The sequence below is a fragment of the Eptesicus fuscus genome, chromosome 5 (genome assembly GCF_027574615.1).
Source record: "Eptesicus fuscus isolate TK198812 chromosome 5, DD_ASM_mEF_20220401, whole genome shotgun sequence".
NCBI lineage: Eukaryota > Metazoa > Chordata > Mammalia > Chiroptera > Vespertilionidae > Eptesicus > Eptesicus fuscus.
Genome location: NC_072477.1, coordinates 45,578,608 through 45,602,694, shown reverse-complemented (window position 1 = coordinate 45,602,694; position 24,087 = coordinate 45,578,608). Strand labels below are relative to the sequence as shown.

At 57.7% G+C, this 24,087-nt stretch overlaps 1 protein-coding gene across 1 annotated transcript; it reads left to right on the top strand.

Annotated features, from left to right (window-relative positions):
• Positions 1–434: 434 nt before the first annotated feature.
• On the top strand, positions 435–22,438 carry PLEKHO2 (pleckstrin homology domain containing O2). Its single transcript, XM_008139126.3, has 6 exons — positions 435–564; positions 6,459–6,608; positions 11,401–11,517; positions 15,710–15,814; positions 17,199–17,297; positions 19,530–22,438. Exons 1-6 carry the CDS (start codon positions 553–555, stop codon positions 20,529–20,531), a joined length of 1,485 nt encoding a protein of 494 aa, XP_008137348.2. The 5' UTR covers positions 435–552; the 3' UTR covers positions 20,532–22,438.
• The last annotated feature ends 1,649 nt before the right edge of the window (positions 22,439–24,087 follow it).

Here is a 24,087-nt window from a genome sequence, read left to right as displayed (position 1 = left end):
CAGGGCGCTCGGCCACCCCAGCCACTCGGGTCCGGAGACCTCAAAGGCGCAAGCCGCCGGCGCCTCGGGAGCTCGCTCGGTCCGGCCCCACCCGGCCCCGCCCTCGGGCCCCGCCCGCTCCCGCTCCTCCCCCGCCAGCCGGAAACCCCCCCTCTCCTCCGGGTCCCCCGCACCCTTCACACCCACCAGCCCCTCTCCCTCCGCGGGTCGGCGAAGCCTCTCCCCGCCCCGTCCCTCCCTCTTCCTCCCGCTCGGGTTCCCGGTGCCCAGGCCCCGCCCCCCCCGCCCAGGCCCCTCCCGCCGCCCCGCCCGCCGCGCCTGCCCCAACCCGGGCCCCGGGACCCGCTATTCCCTCCTGAGGCCCCGCCCCCGGCCCCCGGAAGCCTCTCCCCGCCCCCGGCCCCGCCCCCCCGAAGTTTCTTGGGCCCCGGGCGGCCGGCGGGACAGAGCGCTGCGAGCCGCCGCCCGGCCGCCGCGGATGGAGGTGGCGGAGCCCGCGCGGCGCGGGGAGTGAGCGCACAGCGGCCGATCGGCGGACCCGGCGGACTCGCCATGGAGGAGGAGGTGAGGGCCGGCCAGGCGGGGGCCTGGGCTGGGGTCTCGAGCCGCTCACGGCGGCTGGGGTCCCGGGCTCAGGCCCTGTCCCAGCCCCTCTCCCGCGGTCTCGGGACGCCGGCACTCCTCCCCACCCCCAGCGGGCAGAGCCGGGCAGGGGCGGCGGGAGGGATCGTGTCCGGCGCCTCCACGACCCATCCTCCTTTGCTGTCTCTTTGGCTTCGCTCACCGACGGGGGGCATGTTATTGTTCCCATTGGATTGACGGGGAGACTGAGGCTCTGCTGAAGGCGGCCTGGGGTGCTGGTCACCGCTGACTGGTCACCGCTGACTCTCCTTGCCAGCCAGGTCGGATCTCGAGGGTGCAGGCTGTGTGTGTTGTGGTGTGTTGTGGTGTGTGTGTGTGTGTGTGTGTTGGGGAGGGTCTGTGGGTCCTGGAGCGCCTCTCTGAGGGAATCTTGAGGCTGTGACCCTCTCTGGTGGCCCGAGGACTGGAGAAGTTGCTTTTTTTTCTCCCCAGTACAAGTCCCGTGTGTCCCCGTTACCCTACACCCTCACCTACCCGAGAGTTGGCCCAATAGGGGCTGATCCTAGCCCCTGCTTTCCCCACACCCTTGGGGGGGGGGGGCTAGTTCCCGGAAGGGGCTGAGCAGCTGGACCAGCAGTGCCCCTGTGAGCCTCTCTCTTCCCCCTCAGGACCCTCTTGGTCTGGGGAGGGGTCAGGCACTCTGCGACTCTTGCCCTTTGCTTTCAAACACTGTTCTCCCAACAGCCCCATCACCCAAACACACTGCAAGCATTTAATGTGTGCTTGTGGCGTGAATCCATTAGAGGAGGGGCCGGCTGAGGCTAGAGGATTTGCTTCTTGTCCTCTGGGCGTGTGTGTGTGTCAGCTTCTGACCCTCTCAGCCAAGGGGAAGGGTGTATGTCTGTGCCTGGGTGGGTGGGGAGGCAGCCCTGGCCCCCTGGGGAGCCCTGCCCGAGTGAACCAGGCTGCCTGGTCCCCATCCGTGCCCATTTCCTTTCTGCCACTGCCCAGGGGCAGCTGGGGTGTCAGGGTTCCCTCCAGGCCAGGCCCTTCGTTCCTACGGGGGGTAGATAAGTCACTTCCCCTCTCAGCTTGTGTTTCCTCTTCTATAAAATATTGGGCCTGAGGGCCTCCTCCCCAGATCCAGGCCGTGTGACTGTGGCCCCTTCTCTCAGAGTGGGTGGAAGTAGGGGGCCAGGTCACTCCACAGTGATTTGCTTTGGTTTCTTGCTTGCAGGGGTAGGGCTGCCCTCCCCAGCCCCAGGCCCCTGCTGAGAGGGCTGGGTTGCCTGGCTGCGGCCCCACCTCTTCTCCCAGAGGATGTGGGACAGGATTACTCCATCTTCTGATCTGCTCTGGCCCCCAATTAAGGGAAGTTATCTTGGGGCCTCCTGGGCCATGGTTTGTCTCGTGGCCAGCCCGGCCCTGCACTCCCTCTGGTTCTGAGTTCCTAACTTTGCCACTTACTGACAGCACCAAACGCTCCCCAAACAGCTGGGTTAACTGAGGTCTTGCTTACCTCTCCCCCACACAGCCAGGGGCTCCCTCTCCCCTACCTCCCCTTTGGCACCCCTAATTCTTTTCTCCTCATTTCTCCTCCCAGTCACTTACTCTTGTTTCCTTCGGCCCCAGTGTCCCACCTTTGTTTCTCTAAAGCCCCTCTTAGACCATAGGCACCTGCTGCCCTTCATGACCCCAGACGGGCCTCATCATCTCACTGGCACATGGCTGCTTCCAGCCCCTCCCCGGCTTGGAGCTTCCTCCCCCTGCCCCAGCCACCCGCGGGCCAAGGCCCCTCAGCCTCAGTGACCTCCTCTGTCAGGCTGAGTCTTGGTGAGGTGCAGGTCTGGGCACTGGGCATCTGTCCACGTGTGCTCCCAGGGCCTCACTTCCCCGTCTATGAAATGAGAGAGGTGGGAGATCCAGAAACGCAGTGATACGTGCAGAAGCTTTGAAAGCTGCAAATATCAGTGTGAGGCGTTCCTGACACTGGTGTAAGGTTGCAAACCCTGGACTCGGGCTTTCCCGCTCTGCCCTGGGGTTCTACCCCTTGTCCTCTAAGTCATGCCTTTTCCTGGCTTGGCCTCCAGGCTGCTCAGTTGCCCTTTCCCATCTAGAGAGAGTCAGGGCAGTGTCCAGTCCCAGGACTGGTTTTGTTACCTGGCGCTAACCTCTGGCCCTTTCCAGGCGGTGCTTTCTCATTCTGTAGCGAAGGAGCTGAGACTGTAGGGCCTTTGATAGCCTTTGTATCTTCTTTCTCTGGGCCAAGGTGTGTGTCTCCTTCCCTCTCCACAGGCCTATCAACACCCTGCCTTCTGCAAGGGCGTCCTAAACTAACCTCAAGCCCTTCCTTGTCCCATTAGAGAGCTAGGACTGAGGTATCCCTACAGGTAGGTGCTATGTCCCTCCCAACAGGCCCTCAAGCAGGGTCTGTGTTGCCCCCGTCAGACTGGAACTTCCTTGCAGGGCTCTGACCTGGTGGGTTCTTAGCAGAGTTTGATCAGAGCATCACTGGGTTTAGTCAAAGAGCAAAGATCGTCATCGTAAGTTCCCAGTGATGTGAGGTGTCAACACGTTTTCTGCTGGTCTCCGTCACTCTGTTTTGGCCATTGTTGTGGCTTTCCACCCGCTCCCTCCTGTGCACAGGGTCAGGGTGACCTGGCATCTTTTTCTTTTTAATGAATGACACAGAGACCTTCCCACCTCAGGCAAAGGGGAGCCAGGCTGGTGCCTAGGGGTGCCTCAGAAGCTGCCCACCGTGGGCAGGGGAGGGCCTGAGTGAGGATCGATGGGAGAGGAGAGAGCGAAACAGGAAGCACAGTGGTCAGCTGGTCGACAAGAGGAGAGGAGGCTGAGAAACTGGGCTGAGCAAGATAAAACCTCCCTGTGAGCCCTGCCCAGGGGAGGGGCTACTTATGAAAACTTATTGGCCCACAGCCAGGCCCCTAGTGGGGAATGAATGTCTGAGGGGCAGGGAGAGGAGGTGGGTGAAGGGTGGCAGGCAAGCAGGTCTCCCTTGGGGAAGCTGTTGGTGTGTTGGTGGCTGATTCCTGGTAAGGAGACCCTTCCCTGGGCTTCGGTTCACGCCTCCAGCCCCTCACTTGTCACTCCCCTCAATCCCAAAGTGCCTTCTTGCCTCATCCTGGCCCCACCCATCCCTTAGGCCCTGGACTGGCTCCTCTACTCAATCCAGCCTTGGTGTTCCCTGTGCACTGCTCTGCTACAACCAGAGAGGACTGTGGTCAAGGCACAGGTTTCTAGCTTTGCACCCTGGGAGCTTCCAGCTGGTAGGGTTTTCACAATGTCAGTAGGTGAGGCAGGCCGGGAGGTCACACGTGGAGGGGCTTAAAAAGGGGCGGTGGTGGGCCCTGAGAAGCAGGAGGGGAGCTCGGAGCTTAGGGGTGGGACATCCAGGCAGCAGCTTCATGTCCCACTGTCCCTACTGCCTGGTGTGAGAGACCTGTAGCCTGCAGGCCTAGGAAGGAGCTAACAACGCTGCAGTTGCTGATGGAAATGTGGGGGTGGGGTTTCCCGGTTCCCACTGCATCCCTTCCAGCCCTAGAGGATGAGGCCCCTAAGGGTCACACAGCCCATGGGGCTGCACACGGGGTCTCTGGGGAGGGGGGGAGGGGGAGTTGGGTGGGTGATAGGATACTAGAGCCTCTCTCATCTTTTTTTTTTTTTTTAATATATTTTATTGATTTTTTACAGAGAGAAAGGGAAAGGGATAGAGAGTTAGAAACATCAATGATAGAGAAACATCGATCAGCTGCCTCCTGCACACCTCCTACTGGGGATGTGCCCGCAACCAAAGTACATGCCCTTGACTGGAATCGAACCTGGGACCCTTCAGTCCACAGGCCGACGCTCTATCCATGAGCCAAACCGGTTAGGGCCAGAGCCTCTCTCATCTTGTCAAGGGCCCTGAAGTCCTCTCTCTGGTCAGCAGGCAAGCCTTCCACTTCTTCATTTGTCCGTCCGGGAAGACCATTTGGGACCATCCAACTTCCCCATTTTTCTTGTCATCCAAAAGTTAGGGAGAGACCCTGAGGTGTACCTCACATTCCAAGGAGCGCCAGGGGCATTAATGGCCAGTAGCTAAGCCCAGAAAGGGCCTTGTTCTAGATTCTGAACCAGCCCAGGGAGAGGTCCTGAGAGGCAGGGGAGTGGCAGTGACAACAATAACAATAATAACAACTGCCATTTACTACCTGGGTCTCCCAGGCACTGCTTTGTGTGCCATGTCTTAATCCAGCAAACATTGACTGAGCACTACTGTGTCCCAGACGTTGTCTAGGCATGAGGACATAGCAGTAAACAAAACAAAATCACTGCCCTCGTGGAATGATCATTGCCATTTCTGTGTTCATATCTATCTCCATTTCACAGCTAAAACTGAGGCTTCGAGAGACCAAGTGACTTGCCTCTGGTCTGTGTGACTTGGGCTTTAATGCTCAGATCCCCAACTGTAGTTCAGAGAGGTGGGTGTAGTTCAGTGAGAACCAGGTTAGGGCTCCCCTGCCATGATGGAAAGCAGGGAGGCTGTGCCCTACCCAGCCCCTGGCAACTCACCACACTTCCATCTGCCTGGGCTTGTCCTTCCAAAGGCAGCTGTGGCCACAGGGTATCCCCTGGGGAGAAGTTGCTTTTAACTGGGGCCACTTTTTTGAGCTTTATGTAAATTACAAAGGAGTCAAAAATTAGTGCTAATTTCCTTCTAGCACCCTCTAGATTCTGACACGCTCTTGATCCCCTCCCCCCCACCCTCCCCTTCACACTCACTACTGTGCATACCAGTCACTGAAGCAAAGTGGTTAGCAAGTTGCATGTATTTTTATTTTCATTTCACAGGTATTTCTCGAGCACCTGTTATGTGTAAAGGAACAGTGCTGGGTGCTGGGGACCAGAGGTGAATTTGACCCCACCTACCCCAGAGTGGTAGGCATACACCTGGCACCCAGCTAACCAAGCAGGTGGTTGAGAGGCACAAGATGTCAGTGGCTGGCCTGGAGCCCCCAGGGTGGCCGCCATGCCTTAGAGAAGGACTCTGGTCCAAGGCAAATCCCTTGGAGCCCTCACCAGATGGGGTGGCTGCCCCCAAGTCCTGGGCTCGGGTGGGGAGGAGCGCAGAGGAGCCTCCTGTTTGGGGGCAGAAGCAGGAGGCTTCCACGGGTGTTCTTTACTAGTTGAAGGGCAGGGGCAGGAGGCAGCTTACCACCCTGCCTGCTTCCCTCCTCTCATCCTTCTGATTCTGCTTGCATGTCCTCTCCTCTGGGAGGCCTGCACTGTCCTCTCTCACCTGCCAACCCCTTCACTGTTTCCTTCGTAGCATTTCACACTTGATGTGTTCATGTCTAGTGTTGATTTGTTCAGCTCCTCCTTTCCTAAATTGCCAGCTCTCTGAGGGCAGAGGTCCATTATTTTTATTCCTCTCTGCCCGCTCCAGCATCCGTGACACTGCCGGTGCTCAGGACAGCATTTGTTGGCTGGTTGAATGAACACCTGGGAGGCAGAATTGTGAATTCTGGCTCTGTCCTTCCAGCTGTGTGACTCTGGCAAGTTATCCCTCTGAGTTTGCTGTGACATGTAGGTAATGGTGCCACTCTGCCTTGGAGGGCAGTTGTATGGACTAGACGAGACCATGTGTGAAAACGGTGGCTCAGTACAAGGGGCTGCTGCTAAGACTGTCGTTGCTGCTGCTGTTATTACTGTTATTTCTAAGGCTGGGTTAAGAATATTTGTCCTGGGGGTTGTGGGGAAGCTCACAGGGGAGGCTATCAGTAGGTACCCAGCAGAGGGACATGTCCCCAGTGTGGCCTGTGGCCTGTGTGCCCCCGTGTGGCACCCCTCATGGTCTGTCTGTTGCTGTCTTCCAGGGTGCGAAGGAGCGGGGCGAGAAGCCCCAGCGGGCACGGACGGCGGACAAGGCGGGCTGGGTCAAGAAGAGCAGTGGCGGCTTCTTAGGGCTCTGGAAAGACCGCTACCTGCTCCTCTGCCAGGCCCAGCTGCTGGTCTACGAGAGCGAGGTGAGCGCCTGCCCGGCCCGGAGGTGGGGGTGCTGGGGCGGGGGACAGAGTGAGGGCCGCGGGGGAACCCAGAGCCGGGACTGGAAGATCCGTTCCATTTTTGCCATGCCGTGCCACCCTGGACGAGTACCTGTTCTTCTCCGGGTCTCCGCGGCACGGGACGGGAGCCCCAGGTGCTGGTCTGGGGCTCCTGGATGAGGGGCCGTTTGAAGTGTGCGCGCGTAAGGGTGAGTGTGTCTTCTCAGCGGCATGCCTGCACTGCCACTCCCTGGCCCCGGGGTAGGCTTCCACATTTGTGAATGTTCCAGAAAACCGAAGCTTGCTCCGTTTATCAATGATGATGGAAATAATACTTACCGCTCATGCGTGTTTAGAGCTCTCGTATGACACTCTCGACAGTCCCACGAGTGCAGTCATCATGTCATCGTCTACAGAGATGGATCCTGAGGCCGAGGACGGCCAAACGACTGCTCAGCATCTCAGTGAAGGAAGGAGCCAGGTCTAGAACCTAACCCAGTGCTCTTTCCACTCACGGATGCCAGCAAGTGAACTCTACAACCTATTTTGGGTGGACGTTCTCTAAAGTATATTGAATATTCTCTGCCTTCTGCAGAAGAAGGCACCAGCCTAAATCGAGTCTTTCCTTGTGGCTCAGAGTCACTTATAATCAGACGGTACTTCTCTTCTTCTCTTTCTCCTTTCACGTCGAGCTACCAGTTGCTGCTTCGCCACTTCTGCTGTCCTTGTGCCTCGCAGAGTCCTCGCATTTTCCCACTGCAGGCTTGCGCCCCGTCTCATTTCAGCAGCCTCGGAACCTGGACCACAAGGATGCTGAAATTGGTGTTCAGAGTTGAAAAACCTCTTGGTGACGACCGGAGGAGGAAAGGTCTTCTACTTACGATGTGTGTGTCCTGGGCTTGGGGCTATAGAGGGCCCGTCCGCTGAGAATGGGCTATCACTGTATGCCTCCCACAGACGGAATAACGTGGGGAGAATGGCCGGCCGGGGGCAGAAAGGGCCTCCTGCCTGTGCCCCCTCAGCCTCTCTCAGCGTGCCTCGGGGTATCTGGGCACATTCATAATTGTCCCGGGCCAAGGAAGACTGGGCGCCCAGGTCTCCGTGGTTAAAGGAGCTACCGCTGAGAAGCACTTTGCCTGTCTTTCCCGAGGCCCAGGCTCATGGAGTTGGCGTGTCGGAGAAGCAGCTGGATGAATCGTTCAGACAGCCCCCCAGGTGTTCTGTACCGCTGCTCTCACCAAATGAGGAGGCGCCGTGGCGGCAGCAGGGGGATGTTTTTATAAATAAAGGGTGTTGTCAAAGCTTCCTCCAGTCCCAGCTGCCTAAGAGTTGAGTGACAGGTCCCCAGCTGCCAGCCTGTCAGGCACTGCCAGACTTGTCCTGGGCTGCCCCTCCACATCTGGCCACAGCTGGGAGGCAGGAAGGATCTTGCATCCCCTAAACATGAAAAACCTAACTCACCCTTTAAAAATAATCACTGTCAAAAACCTCAATGAAGCGTCAGGAACTTAGCCCTCTCAGGGTGGGGAGCTTGGCCCAGGAGTAGGAATGGAGAAATGCTTATTAGTTCAATTCCTCTTTCTTGATGTAAGGAACTAGGCGAATGCGAATGGCTCTTGGCTGTCTCTTTGCTGTCAGTGAGGCTGACATTCCAAAAATGCTGCCCCCGCCCAGCGCCTGCTGGGTTATCCGTTTCTCTCAGCCGCAGCAGGGCCAGATGATTCAGCGATTCGGGTGGAGAGGAGACCCAGGTCAGACAGCCGTGGGGAGCTGGGTGTGGAGATGAAGCACCTTTGTTTTGGGGCCAGTAGTTGCCCAGCTGGGGGAAGCGTGTGCACATGGGACAGGTGACCTGCCCCTTCTGCAGCTGGGGGTCCTTTTCCAGGCAGCCCCCTTCCTCTGGGTGCCCAGCAGGTGAGGACCTCCTGGGGTCTCACTCTGAGTCAGGCATTCAGTCCAGCAGCTGGTCCTCTATATGTTGCTCTTGAGCTGCTCCTTTGTGGGGCATTATAGGGGGAACAGAAAGGAGAGCAGACATAGGCAGCATAGGGGAGAGAGTGATGGCCCAGCAGAATGTTAGGACTGTTCTTCCCATGGCAGAGTGTCCCTAGCATCTAGTTGGGTGCGTGCACCTGGCAGGTGCTTTGTGGATGGGGGACCTCAAAGGAGCGAGGGAGCACCAAGGCTTGGGCTCATGAGGTGGGCAGTGGAGCGTCCTGGACCCGGTGGATTGTGCTATCCCTGTGTTGAGTGGAGGAATGTGGAAGGGATTAGAGACTAGAGGTTGGAAAGAGATGTGCAGAGGCCAAAATGGGAAAGACACCTGATTGAATCTGGATGGGGAAAATCAAGCTGCCTGGCCATATGCTCCCCTTTCCCTAAGGGGCTGAAGGGAGGGCACACCAGTGGTCATCCACTTTAGCTGTACAGTCATCTGCTTTGAAAAAGTTTCATGTCTGGGCTCCACCCCCAGGGATCCTGATGTAATTGATCTGGGATGTTGCCTGGGCATTGGGATTTTTTTTTTTTTAAATCCTTACCCGAGGATATGTTCCCATTGATTTGAGAGAGAGAAATTATTGATGTGAGAGAGAAACATCAATTGGTTGCCTCTTGTACATGCCCTGACTAGGGATCAAACCCACAACCCAGGCATGTGCCCTAACTGGGGACTCAAACCTGTGACCTTTTCTGGTGTATAGGATGATGCTCCAATCAACCGAACCACATGGCCAGGGCTGGAGATTGGGATTTGAAAAAAAAAATTTTTTTTTTTAAATTGATTTCAGAGAGAAAGGGAGGGAGAGAGGGAGATAGAAACATCAGTGATGAGAGAGAATCATTGATCGGCTGACTCCTGCACGCCCCTTACTGGGGATCGAGCCTGCAACCCGGGCATGTGCCCTGACCAGGAATTGAACCATGACCTCCTGGTGCATAGGTCGATGCTCAACCACTGAGCCACGCCAGGTGGAGGGCACTGGGATTTTTAAAGGTCCTAGGGCCACCAAGGTTGAGAAACAGGTTCTCAAACTTTTGTATACATTAGAATCAGCTGGAGGGCTGTTAAAACTCAGATTTCCCCTAAGATGATGATTCATTAGGAATGGAGCCAGAGAATTTGCATTTCTCACAAGTTCTCAGGTTATGCTGCTGCTGCTGGACCAGCTACCACACTTGGAGGACCACTGGTGCAGAGCAACCTGTGGCTAAGGCACTGCCCATGCCCGCCTCTGCCCCTGGCAGGGAGGAGGGCGCTGTGCTGGGAAGGGCTCTGGCCTGGAGTCAGAGGGTGTGGGGTTGAGTTTGGCTCTGGCCCCTTATGTTTGGGTCTGTGCTCCTAGGGCAAATCAGTTCACCTCCAAACCTCATTCTCTTCCTCTATAAAATGAGGCAGGGGGTTGGTTCCAGGACCCTCGTGGATACCAAAATCCATGGGTGCTCAAGTCCTTTATATAAATGGAATAGTATTTGCATATAACCTACACACAGCCTTTCGTGTACTTTAAATGATCTCTAGCTACTTATAATATCCAATACAATGTAAATACTATGTAATTTGTTGTTTAGGGCATAATGGCAATAAAGAAATGTCTGTACATGTTCAGTCAAGAAGCAACCACGGTAGGCCTAACTACATAGCTCATGTCAGCAACAACGTAACTTTCCCCCCCCAAATGTTTCTGATTCGAGGTCGGTGGAATCTGTGGATGTGGAACCCTCGGAAACAGTATAGGCAGATTCGTGGAGGGAAATTAGGGCGTTTCCTCTGCAAATATTTGAAGCACTGCTTCCCAGATATTCCACCCAAACCTGCAGAGCACCGAGCGGTCCTGGGTGGGTGCTCTTGCTGGCTCCGTGTGACGTCCAACAGCAGCTCCACTTGGCCAGTTCCTAGGCCAGTGCCGCCCCTGCCCCCGCTGATCCAGGCCTGTTTCTATTTCCCTGGAGTCTCCAGGGTGAGACAGTGCCACATCCCGGAAGTGGTTCCAGCTAAGTCTTCTGGAATAGCCACCAACTGATCACCATTGAGGGCGGAGCGTGTCCCAGGCAGCTTGCTGAGAGGCACCTGGTGGAGAAAACACTCAGGTGCCAGGCCTGGTGGGCAAGAAGGGAGTCTAGCCAGTGTCCAGGAGTGGCCTAGAAGAGGCTGACCTCTGTCCTGGCCACTGGCCCTTCTGTTGATGGGGCCTCAGGATGACAGCCTAGGGGTGGGGTGCTTTTAAAGGAACCATTGCACTCTCCATTGTCCCCGAGCCAAGGGTCAGCGGAGGAAGATGCCAGTAGAGAATCAACTCAGGGTCACTGTGGTGAAGGCAGGGATGTCGCCCCAAGCATGCCTCGTTCACGCTTCCCTCTGTGGCTCTGCCTGGAAAGGCTTTTTCTTCCTTTTTTCATTTTGTGACAACTTGCTCCCTCTTCCAGGCTCCCTTTTCCGCACATCTCTGCCTGGTCTCTGGGCCTGCACGGACCCCCAGGCACCCTTTCTGAGCCTCTCCAGCTTCCCAGGTTTCCTCCTACTGCTTTAGGAACATTTGAGTCAGCCCTGTTCCCCATCTCCGGATGGTGAGCCCCATCTCTCACGTGCATTGTGAGCCTTGAGCGTGTCCCTCCAGCCAGCACAGACTGAATGCCGGGGACTGAATATCTCATCTTGGTGACTGATTGGCAGGCTGGGGTCCCCCTCTGACCAAGTGATGTCCTCATTGGTTGGAACCAGGGGCCTGGCTGTGTCCTGCTCTCACCATTTCACGTCCCCTCTATCCCTCCACAGGACGAGCAGAAGTGTGTGGAGACAGTGGAGCTGGGCAGCTATGAGAAGTGCCAGGACCTTCGTGCCCTCCTCAAGCGGAAACACCGATTTATCCTACTGCGATCCCCGGGGAACAAGGTAGGGCTGAGCCTGCTGGGCCTGACCCTCCTCCAGGCTGGGGTCTGCTTGGGAAGGTCATCCCTGGAGGCTTTCTAAGCCGAGGCCGGGATGCAGCCCACGCATTCTCTGTGGAGTGTGCCTGAGGCTCAAATCTGGGGCTGCCACAGGTGGGACCTTTTGCCCGTTTTGTCCTGGAGTCTTCCCCGCCCCGGGTTGATAGGAGATGCGTGTAGAGCTCTGCTGAGCGCTCTGCTCCCCTCTTCCCTTCCAGGCTCCGGGGCCTCCTCCCAGGCTGCGGTTGGAAAGTAGCCTTTGGGAGGTGGGGCACTTGGCTTTCTCCCACACCCTGGACACAGGAGGCCCAGGGCTGAGGCAGGGAAGCTGGGGACGAGGCCCTCATCCCACCAGACCTGACACTGTGACATAGTCTGGGCCGGAGGGGAAGGAGTGGGCTCCCCTTTATCCCAGGCCTTCCTGGGTGGGCCCTCTCCCCTCGACTCAGTCCTTGGAGGCTTGCAGCCTCCCAGCTTCCCTCCCCTTGCTCTCTCCTTCTGGCTAATGCTGGAGAAAGTCTCCTGCCTGAGAGGTTCTCTCCCTGGGACATGCTGTGTGTACAGATGAGGTCTGCTGTTTGCACCACATGTCTCTGGCAGGCAGTTCGGGTGAGTGACGCTGGCGTCGTTTCACAGATGTCAGGAGCGAGTCAGATTGAGGTTGGCGTGTACAGGACCTCTGGCCAGATCTCCCCCTTCTGCACTGGGTCACGCCTCTCCCGACCTCTGCATGTCATGCGGAACCTCCCAGAGTGGGGCTGAGTCACCGATGCGGGGGTTGGGGAGCGGGTCTGGTCTGGGCCTGCTGGAGGCCTTTCTGTTTCTTCCCCAGCTCTCAGGCCAGGAGCCCAGTCCTCGGTGGCTCTGGGCCTTGGAGGCCATGCTGTTCTACCCACTAATCCTTGGCCCTGCTCTGCCTGGGTGAGGGCAAAGCAGCAGCTGTGGGCAGGGCTCTGACCCTGGGATTGGGGGTGTGCCCAGGGGGCGGGGGCAGGTTTATAGTGTCGTGAGGGTTCATGGGGCTGGGCCCAGGTTTCACGTGGCATCTGCTACTTAGGGCTCTTTGAGAAGAGGAGCCCCTATCCTGTGGGGAGGCCTGCTTTCTCTCTGGGGGGCGCTCTGTTTGTGTATGTGTGTTTTGAGAGACATGGAGCTCATTATGCGTGAAGGTCTGCACCTGTGTGTCCAGTGCACGTGTGTGCACCTCTTAGTGTTCACCTGGCCACGGTCTGTCTGGGTCTTTGCGTGTCTCTGAGTGAGCTTATGTGGATGTGGAGCGGAGGGGACCTGGCTTCTGTCCTCTGCCAGTCCTGGCCCCTCCTTTCTCCTGTTCTGAGGATCAGCTGGTGGTGGGATAGGTGGGCCAGGCCCAGTGCAGGGTGGGACATCACCTTCGGAGAAGCCTGTTTGTGTATCTACCTTCTCGCCTGCTTCGGCCAACACCTCCCTCCCATTCCCCAGTTCTTCAGAGTTCAGGTTGGCTCAGGGTGACTCTGGGAACAGGGTGATCAGTAGGGAGTGCGCCGTGGAGCAGCTGGTGGGGGCTGCAGAGCAGTGGGAGGGCAGTACACCCTGATTCCAATTCAAGGGCCCCCTGGCCCTCGCCACCCCAGGAGCTCACACAGAGAGTGGGAGCTCTCCAGAGGGCACACGGGGGACCACCCAGAGTACCACATCCCCCGCATCCTCTCACCCTCCTTTCCTATCGCCCTGGGTGTTCCCCATCCTCAGTGACGCCGCCCGCTGCCTGGGAGGTCACATGACCCCGGCTGTCTGGTCCTGAGGCCGCCTGTTTTTCCTTCTAATCAAATAAACAAAGACTCCAGTGTCCTGCATGCCCCTCTCCCCCCATCTCCCCATCCCCACGCCCCTGCCATGAGGTCACAGGCAGATGCTGCCAGGAAGCAGGGTGGCCGCTGCTGGGCCTTGCTGCCTGCTGGTCCCAGCCAGCTTGGCCCTTTCCTTTTCCTGCCTCCCCTTCCCCTCCCACTTTTTGCCCCTCTGCCATTTTGTCCTCCCCCCTTTCCCAGGCCAGTGAGGGTCTATTCTGTGGCCAGCCCTGTTAGCTCCTAAAGTCCTTTGCTCCTGGGGCTTCTTGGAAGGACTTGGGCAGAGACCTGTGTAGCCTGGGGCTCTTCAGGACATGGGGTGGGGGTGGGGCAGGAGGAGCAGCTTCTTGGTATTCTGCTTATCCCTGTTCTGATCACCCTGTGGGATGCCTGGCTCATTCAGCCAGAATCACAGGGTTCCTGAGGGTGGGGCTGGGTCCCATTTCACCTTGTATTCCTTCTCCTAGGGTGGCCCTTTGGCCTACACCCTCCTCCCCACAGCCTGCCTCAGGTGGGCTGGCCAATGGGGAAGGCCACAGTTTGGGTTGGGTTCAGTGGTTCTGTATTTGTCCCATTGAGGCCCCAAGTGAAAAGACATGTGCAGGGCGCCATTACAGGTTGGTGAGACTAGAACTCTGATCTTGACTCCCAGGCCAATGGTCTTTTTCGCCCCACGCTTGCTGCATTTATTGCTGTATTCAAGTACATGCCTCCCAAGCTCTCTGGGATGTTAAGTTCTGCACCAGGCAGGGGCCCACCAATCAGGGCCTGCGAGCAGGAAGAGCAGCTGGCTCAGAGGCTCTGGCCCTGGTCCACCTTTTCACAGCCCCATCCCAGGGTTGGGTGGGACCTTGCAGAGCCTGGATGCAATGCTGTTCCCCCCTGAGCTCCCGGCAGCCCTGATGGCTGGGCTAAGAGGCAGTTGCCAAGGTGCCCTGGGGTTTCTGACTTAACTGCAGATCTGCTGCCAGGATCGAATTTACCCTGGTCATGCAAATGAGCATTTGGCTGTGCCTGGCATGGGGAGGCGGGTGGGACCCAGGGCCTGGTATGAAGAGAAGTGGGAGGCAGCCAGGAGGAAGTTATATAATGAGGATGCTGAGGGGCCAGGGGGACTCCAGTGTTACATAACTGGGAGAGTGGTGGGGAGGAAGGCGCTAACACCAGGAGCGGGGGGGGGGGGGGGGGGGGGACAGGCTGGCGACCTGCCCAACAAAGAACTAGGGCATCTTGAGGTCAGAGAGTGGGCAATGGCCCAAAAATGGGGTAAGGGAAGGAACCTTGGGCTAGTTCATTCATTTATTGGCTCATTCATTCAGTAACTATTTACTGAGTACCTACTGTGTGCCGGCCCCTGGCTTTAGTCAGGTTGAATTCCCTCAGCATTGTTTCCAGATGAGGAAACTGGGGCTGTTTTGTCCAGAAGGAAGACCATGGTGATGATTTCTACTACTGAGCACTCTGTGCCCAACTCCAGATCTAACACTTCAAATGTCAGTGACCCTCACAGCTCCATAGGCAGATATGGTGGTGGTCTCCCTTTACAGACAAGGAAACTGAGGCTCAAGGTCAGCCAGCTGTAAGTGGTGGTTTGTCTAGTTCAGAGACTCCACTGCTGTGTCCACCATGCAAAGCAGCCTCTCAGTTTGCATGCCTCACACCTTCCATCATTATCTGACCTTGGGGCCTGGCAGGCGGGGGGCCGGGGGCCTCTGAGCTGCCCTCTGAGTCTAATATAGGAGCTTGGAGCTCCTGCCCAAGATGGAAAGGGACCTGTGGGGTGGGTGGCATAGGGTCTGGAGTCAGGAGTCATGGGATTACTTTAGGCCACCGTGGTCAAATTTCATCCCATCTGGTGAGCCTCTGTCTCCTCATCTGTAGAATGAGGAGGTTGGAAAGGACCCCACTGCCCTTTCTTACAGTCTACGATTCAAGGCCAGAAAGGAGACCCTGGGATTTTTTTATTTGTGGCCAGGACTGCCTGTGGGGCCCCCTGGGGAGCTGAAGATGATTCTGGTTCCAGTGGGCCTTCACCACGGACACCCCTCATGCCTGTCCCCTCTGTCACCTCAGTCCCAGGAGACTAGGGCTACTCCTACTTCAGAGAAAACAAGCCCAGAGGTCAGGCAGCTGGCGGGGGCCAGACCTGAGCGCCCTCCCCAGGGCAAGGCGGGTTCCAATCTAAGTCTGACAGCTGCACGCGGGGAGCGAGCCCTTTCTCAGCTGTGCCACGGCCCACCTTGGGATTTGGGGTGGGGAGCTTCCTTAAGACCCCAAATGTGAGCCAGGTTTAACATCTGCCATCTACCCCACCCACGCCCCCTGCAGGTCAGCAACATCAAGTTCCAAGCACCCAGCGGGGAGGAGAAGGAATCCTGGATCAAAGCCCTCAATGAAGGGATCAGCCGAGGCAAGAACAAGGCTTTCGATGAGGTGCGGTGAAGTCCTGTGGACAGACAGCTCTGTGTCCCCTTTCCCCTGTGTGAGCTCAGAGGGGACCCTGCCCAGCCTCACCTCAGACAAGCCCTTGGTTATGTCACTGCTACAAACTGGCCAGGCTACTGTTACCTCATTTAATCCTCACAGCACCCCTCAAAGTAGGTGGTAGCATCCCCACTTTACAGATGAGGAAACTGAGGTGTAAGGAAATGAAGTGACTTGTTAAAATGAAAACATGGGTAAGTGGTGGGGTAGAATTTACAGGCTTGTAGCCCAACAGCCGGTGGGCCCAGCCAGAGAGGTTTGGGGGGTGAGCTGAAAGCCAGAACGCTCACTTTTCAGTTTGGCCATGAAGTGTAAGCCAGGTGTCTGCCCGAAGTGGCCACCCACCCCCTGTGCTGGAGTGGGGGTGGCCACAGTCAGGCTTGGGGCAGGCAAGGTGTCCCCTAGACCAGATCTCCTAGGGAGGATTATCTTTGACATCGTGGAGTTTTAGCTATTTGGGCTAAACTGGTCCTGGAGGCTGCCTGGGTGGCCCTTGGACTGCAGAAGTCTGAGACCTGAGGGGAGCGAATCTTCCCAAGGCCCCCGACTTGGGGCTCGGCTCCTAGTTCATGTCTCAGTGGGGCTGGCATGCTCGGAGCTTTGCCTTTTGTGGGGCGGGGTGATGGGGGCATGGGCTGGGCCTCAGCCCACAGTCTTGGTGGAGTGGGATTAGCTCCTCCTCTGAGGAACAGAGACAGTTGGACCCCAGGTGGCCTAAGCCTGAGCCTGACCTGGGGACTGGACAGTCTCAGCCCCCCTCTCACCCCCCTCCCCCCCACCAAAGGGACAGGCTGCTCCGGGATTCAGAGTCTGGATTTCCATGTGAATCTTACTCTGTGTCTTCCTGGGCTACTCCTCACCCCTTTTCCTTACCCTCAGAGAGGAGATGCTGCCTCTAGATGCTCTGACCCGAGGGTCCTGGGGGAGCAGCTGGGGCCAGGGCAAGGCCTATTCTGGAAGCAGATACCAGGGTATCATGGGCTAACTCCTCGCCCTCCCCCAGCTAAGCCCAAACGCAGCCTCGGGGCCACTTACGTATTTGCAGTAGACTGAGGGGCAAAGGCTGAAGCCCATATTAGGGCAGGAAGACTGAGCCCAAAGAGGGCAGCCACAAAGAGAGGGAGAGCCTCAGCCTGCAGAGATGACAAAGGCAGCGCAGAGACGGGGAGCAGAGGTCAGACAAGGGGAGATGCTTCAAAGAGAGGCAGCGATGGGGCTCTCGACCCTGTGCGTGAGGATGTGGGTACAGGCTCTGACTCTGAGTTAACACCTGGGCATTTCCTTCTCTCCCCAAGGCCTGGTGGGGACTGACCTGGTTCCTTCTCCTTCCCAGATAAAGGTGGACAAGAGCTGTGCGCTGGAGCATGTGACTCGGAACCGAGTGCGTGGGGGCCAGCAGCGCCGGCCACCTACGAGAATCCACCTGAAGGAGGTAAGACTTTGCCCCCAGCTTGGACAGATGGGAGGTCAGCTGAGCCTGGGACCCCAGCTCCTTAGGATGGCAGCCAGGCTCGGACCCCCCCTTTCCTGAGGACTCCTGGAGCTGGGGCTTCCTGGGCGGTGTGCGGGGTCTGAGTGCAGGCGCGTGCGTTAGTCGTGCTCAGCGTGTAGATGTGCCTACTGCGCTGTGAGCCCACACGCCGGCCTCAGCCAGAGTTGGTGCCTGAGGGAAACAGACCCCACGTGGCCTGTGCCTCTCAGAGCTCGGCTCCCAGCTGGAGAAAGACATGCAGGCAGAGCCGCGTCTAGTTTTTGTACCGAGGACCCCCTGGCCCTTGAGCAGCCCTAGGAGGACGGGAAGGGTTTCCGTTGGCAGACGTGGCGGGAGGGAGGTGCCCGGTGGAGGGAACGGTGTGAGCTGAGGCAGGAGGCAGGAGAGTGCAAAGCGTACCCAGTCCCTTTGGGACAGCTTTCAGGGAAGCTGGGGTCAGGGGGAGGAAATTGGGAAGACCTTGAATGCCGGAACTGAGGACAGGATGGGTGGGAGGGTGTGTTCCAGAGGTCAGTTTGAGGCCCGGGGTAGCAGGGGTTTGGATTGAGGGAAGGAAAGGTAGAGGACCAGGAGGAAGAGGAGCAGTGGGGGCTCCCGGCTCCCAGAGGGGTTGAAAAGGGAGGGGCCCGTGGGGGAGAGACTGGGAAGCAAGAGTCAGCCTGTGTGTGATTGACTACAGGCCGGGGGAGCGCCCTAGACAGAGGAGGGTTGTCAGAGGAGCCTCCACGCCTGGAGGCTGGGCAGTTAGAGGCCCTGGGCACAGGGAATTTGGGAGAAGATATGGGCAAGGGGAGGGGTGACCGAAGAGCCCCTTTCAGACCATTGTTGCTGATGGGGGTGGGTGGTGGGGTGGTAGAGACCTTGGAGGTCAGGAAAGAACCTCAGCACATGCTACATTTGGGGGGTGGGGGTAGTAAAGAGCCAAGGAAGAGGAGGCCAGAGAGGTGAGTGGCACATCCAGGGAGAGAAGGGCACAGGACCCCTAGGTCATCAGCCAGGTTGGCAGCCACAAGTCACAAGGGCAGGATGAGGGACAGGCAGGTGGTAATGCTTACAGCATATTCGCTCAGAAAGGTCAGCTTGGGACTGCCATGGGGTGCAGCGCTAAGGGTGCTGGAGTGGGGGACCAGAGGAAGAAAGAGGGGGAAGGGAAGGGCCAAGGTCACCGGAGAGTTTGCTTTGAGGTGAGGCAGCCTGTTCATGCCTGTCAGCCGAGGGGAAAGCTGCAAAGGGAAGGGCTGTAGTAACCAGAGGGCAAGGCATACCTGAGGTGGGAGATCTAGGAGGTGCAGGGAGGGCCAGCTGGAGAGGAGACCCTGTGAGAAGACTTCAGGGCGGGACTCTCATCCCCGTGACTGAACGTGTGTGTCGCCAGTTCACCTGTGTGCATGTAGAGGGGAGTGAGGGTCCCCGCCAGGACCCCACCACCTGAGGGACCAGGGAGAGGCCTGCTGCCCAGCCCTGCTCTAGGGCCTCTGAGCCTCCCTGGGAAGGTCCCCAGGACCAGGTGTGGCTGCTGGGTGTCCCTGCGGAGCCCTGGGGCCAAGTTGGTGGCAGCTGTCTGCTTGGCGCAGCTGTTCCCCTCTGGCAGTCAGCTGTGGTCTAGGGCTGCCTGTGCCCGGGGCCACATCTGACCATGTGAGGAGAGTGGGCACGAGCAGCTGGGCAGGCGAGGGCTGGAGAGATCTGGGCCAGAGGGCTGGGTGTGGGGCCGGCAGCCTGGACAGAGGTCTCCAGGGAGGGGAAGCAGAAGTGAGCGAGCGCAGACAATGCTGGAGACTTATTGAGTCCTGGTCCTGGCACCTGCTGGGTGGGTGGTTGCAGAGAGGGAACACTCTCCAGGCCGAACAGCCAGGAAGGGTCAGAAACAGGGCTGGGGCCATGTGCCCTGCTGCCCAGGCCAGTACAACGGCTACTAAACAGCGGCCTCTTTCCCTGGCTGGAAGAAGCCGGCTGGGGCACCGAGAGGACAGCCGGCTCTGACCTCTGGCCTGTGATTCTGACACAGGGAATTCTTCTACAAGTGAGAGAGCAGCGGGTTCATCAGAGGGCGTGGAGAGGGGCCTGGGACCTGGGCAGCCTGGATGGGAGGGCTGTAGTCCCCTTGTGGGCGGGCACATCAGACCCAAAGGCCAGTCGTCCATGATGATGTCCATATGCTGCCCCCTCCAGGTAGCCAACGCAGCTTCTGATGGACTTTCACGCCTGGACCTCGATGCTCTGGACAGCAGGCCGCCAGAGCTTACCCCCGGCAACGATGTCAATGCAGCCCAGCCCCGGGAGGCACTCCGGCCCCCCATGCCTCCTACCAAGCCTTCCCCAGCTCCCGAGGTGACCGTCCTTGGTGACAGAGTGGAAACCCCTGTGGGGGAGAGAGCCCCAACCCCTGTCTCAGCAAGCTCTGAAGCGCAGCCTGAGAGCCAGGAAGACTCAGAGACTGCCGTGGGGGAGGACAGCGCCTCTGAGCCGCTCCCCAGGGTCCTGCCTGGAAAACTGAAGGTGAGCTGGGACAACTCCAGCCCCGAGGAGGCCCCTGTGCCTGAGCGTGCGGAGCCCCCCCAGGTGCCCTGTGCTGAGACTTCGGAGGCTGCGACCAAGGAGGGCGGGAAGCCCCCCACACCCCCACCCAAGATCCTATCGGAGAAGCTGAGAGCCTCCATGAGTGGGGTGGAGGCTCCAGGGCCAGCCCAGAGTCCCGGGGCCTCCGAGACCTCTGCCCCGGGCTCAGCACGGGTTTCAGTGAATGGCGTGGACGACAGTCCTGAGCCTGTCGAGCCATCCCAGGCTGCCGGCACTCCAGGAATTCCCCCAAAGAACGAAACGGCTTCTACAGTGTTCCCCTGGGACCTGCCACCTCAGATCTATCCCCGCCGCTCCTCCATGGGGGACCTGCTTGGGGAAGGCCCCCGGCGTCCACAGCAACGGCTGTACCGGGCCCAGCTGGAGGTGCAGGTGGCCTCAGAACAGACGGAGAAACTGCTGAACAAGTTCCTGGCCAGCGAGCCGGCCCCAGTGAGTGCCGAGACACTGCTCAGCGAGGCCGTGGAGCAGCTGAGGCAGGCCACCCAGGTCCTGCAGGAAATCCGAGATCTGGGAGACCTAAGCCAGGAAGCACCTGGGCTGCGGGAAAAGCGGAAGGAGCTGGTGACCCTCTACAGGAGAAGTGCACCCTAGGGCCTGCCGGGCCGGGGCACGGTCCCTGCTGGCTGGCCTAGTTCACCGGAGCCCAGCCCTGCCGAGAAATGTGCTTCTGCTCAGGCTGCTCAAGGGCCGTCGGACATGTCAGTGTTTGGCCAGGACCTGCAGAGGCTCCCGGTACCCTTCCTGCCTTGCCTTGGCCAGTGGTGCAGGTGTCACCCAGGGCCACTGTCCGGCTAACTGGCCTGGCCTCCGGGCCCTGGCTCAGGCTGGGAGCACACACTCAGGACCTCTGTGCTTGCATGGCTGTTCCGATCTGCCCCAGGGCTTTGGCACAGCACTGGGGGCTCTGGGGGTGGCATCATCTCTGCTTCTCACCCCCGGTAGTTTACATTCCTGACTTCTGAATAGAGCACAGCTGAGCCCCCCACAGCCTCTATGTCCAGATACTCCCAGGCAGACAGCCTCCTGGCAAAGGCAGCTTCAAGTCGTAACCAACCCTCCTGCCCACCTCTTCCCAGTAGCTGCTGACGCCTTGGGTCTAGGCTGTAGGTTCCTCTCTCAGCTGAAAGCCCCGGAAGGCAGGTCGGAGGCAGGTGTGAGAAAGCCACTTGCTGTGTGGCCCCTCTCGGGCCTTCCTGTTCTGCAGGCCTTCCCTGGTGAGTGTGACAGGAGGACTCCAGGGGGGAGGAGGAACCTGAAAGGTCTCCTAGTCTAGTCCCTGCCTCTGGACCAGCTTGTGTCCAGCCCCACGCATTCCTCTACAGGCGAACTACAGAACGGCCCGATGTCACTGTCAGAAAATCCTGTATGCGACTCATTCTAAATCAGCCTTCAGAAGAGAAGCCGCCCCAACTTCTGTGCCTCCCCAGATGGGATTTACATCTGGGTCTCTGTGGTTCCTCCACAACCAAACAGGTCCAATAGCCCAGTCATTTATTCTTACGCTGAGGGCTATGTTGGGGCCTCAAACCACGTCCTCTCCCACCTCCCCTCACCCCTCTGGCTCAGGCCCTAGGTGGGCTGTGCTTCCTGAACCTCCGAGGGAAGGAGCGTTTTCTCCCGGCCCGGGCCAGCGCCTGGGCCTCTCCAGAGCCCTCCCTGGCCCCAGGAGCACACCTGGTCTCCATCCTGCTGCAGCAGCTGGACTGAGGGCAGGGCCTGTAGGTGCAGAGCCCTGCGAGCTGCAGCCCCTCTCCCTGGGCCCGTGGGGGCGAGAGCAGCTCCTGACAGGCTTGCTCAGGGGGTTCTGCATGTGCACTTTCGTTTACTGAAAGAGAGGAGGGGGGCCACAGCCTCTGCCCACTGCCCACCCCCTGCCACCAGTAGTGCCCACTGCGGCCTGCCAGTGCAGGCCGATGCCTTCTTCCCTGTACTTCTACCTGTTCTTGGGGGCAGTAGCCAGGGGTCAGGAGGGCAGACAGAGGGCCACTCTGTAGCCTGACTGGGCAGGCATGGGTGTGAGCAGAATGCTGTGGCTCATGAGCTCCATGGATCTCCCCAAACCACACTCTTTGGAAAAACTAGGCTCCCATGCCACATTCTGCCTGTCCGTCTGTCTCCAGTGTGAGAGCAAGAACGCCATCAAGTACCCGCAACCATGTGACCCCTGTGGACTTGCTTGGGGAACAGCCCTCCTGTGAGGGCTGCTGAGCTTTAGCCCATCACCTGCTTTCAGGGACAAGAGCTCCCTTTCCCCTCTGATAAGTGACCAGGCTGAGGGAGTAGCTCTGGGGCAACCTTAGCGGCCTCAGGCCATTGGCTCCTATAGGGTCCCGGGACCTGGGCAGCCTGGGCCCCAAGGGGGGGGGCAGCTTCCAGGGGAGGGAGGATGGGAAATAGGCAGGGGCCGCCCTCCTGCCTCCGGAAGGAGGAGGGCATTCCATGTCTCTGCTTATGAAGCGCCTTTCTTGAAGTTTGGCAATAAATCCCTTTTTATGGAACTTTTCTGCCGCAAGCCTGTTTGTTGGTGTGGGGCCAGCTCCAGGGCTGACCTCAAGGAAGCAGGGGTAGGAGGTTGCGGTGGCCTCGCCGGTGCTCCAAACCCCGTGCTAGGGCACCCTTCCCATAGGCCGGGCGGGGGCGTCGCCGTCGCCCTCCACAGAGCTCCGCCTTTGCTATGTCACCACGCGTTTATACCGGCTGGGGCGGTCATAGGAACAATGCTTTTCAATTTTTAAAAGCTGTATTTGGAAATTTCAAACAGGAAGGTTGCAAGAGTAAGAGTAGCACATAGAACACCATTACACTCATACCCTGATTGACTCATTGGTTTGTCTCTTGAGCCTTTCACTCTTTAACATATGTACACACAATTTTTTTCTGAATCATTGGAGAATTATCATGGCCTCTTACCCCTGAATACTTCAGTGTGTATTTCCTAAAAATAAGTGTATTCTCCTGTGTAACCATAGTATAGTTATCAACTTCAGAAAACTTAGCACCAGTATAATAGTGACTATTCATATTACAATTTGTCATATGACCCAATAATGTCCTTTATCATATTTTTCCTCTAGTGTAGGGTTGGATATTGCTATTGCATACATGTCTCTTTAGTCTCCTTTAATCTGAAATGTTTCCACAGCTTTTATCTTTCATGACATGGACATTTTTGAAGAATATACTTCCTCCCCTTATTGTTTTTTGGGTTTTTTTAATCCTCACCAGAGGATATGCTTTCTATGATTTTAGAGCGAGGAAGGAAGAGAGAGAGCGAGAAACACTGGTGGAGAGAAACATCCATTGGTTGCCTCCCCATATGTACCCTGACTGGGAATTGAACCTGCAATCTTTTCGTGTACGAAGGACACTCCAATCAACTGAGCCACCCGGTCAGACCACCCCCCCCCCCGGCTCCCTTTTTAATAGAACATTCCTCACTTTGGGTTTGTCTGAGTTTCCTCATAATTAGATTGAGGTTATGGATTCAGAAAACTGCACAGGTGCTCCTAAGTCCTTCTCAGGGCATCACATCTGCAGACACGCATCCATCTGTCCTTCATTGATGATGTTAATTTTGATCACCTGGTCAGGTGTCTGATTTCTCTACTGGAGAGTTAGAACTTTTCTCTTGCGACTAATAAACAATCTGGGAGACATTTAAAGACCATGCACGAATATGTTGCATCTCATCAAATATACCCCGTAGATTTAGCCTCCATTGAGAATTCTTGTCTGCACAGGTGTTTCCTATGATGGTTCAAAATGATTCCAACGTTTGCTGTTTTAACTCGGAACCTCGTTCTGGTTAGGGGTGAGCCTGGGCCCCACCTTATGCCAACGGTACCCCTAATACATCTCAGCAGGGCCCCAGGACTTCACTGAGTGTTCTTTGGCTCCAAGTCAAGCTGCTGAAGTTCATGTTTCACCCAGGGACTTGGGTGAGTCTCAGACTCAGGGGGTCTCAGTTTCCTTACCCACGGAAGGGGAATGGCAGTGCTCCCCACTCCCCTGTGTGGGGAAGCACCACTGTGCTCCCCAAAGGCTGCCTCCCTTGCTCCTCTGAGGGCTGCTGGACAGTCCCGCTGGCCAACATAACAGGCAGCACCTGATCCGGGCCTGTCGCCTATAGCTATGACCCCCATGTCCC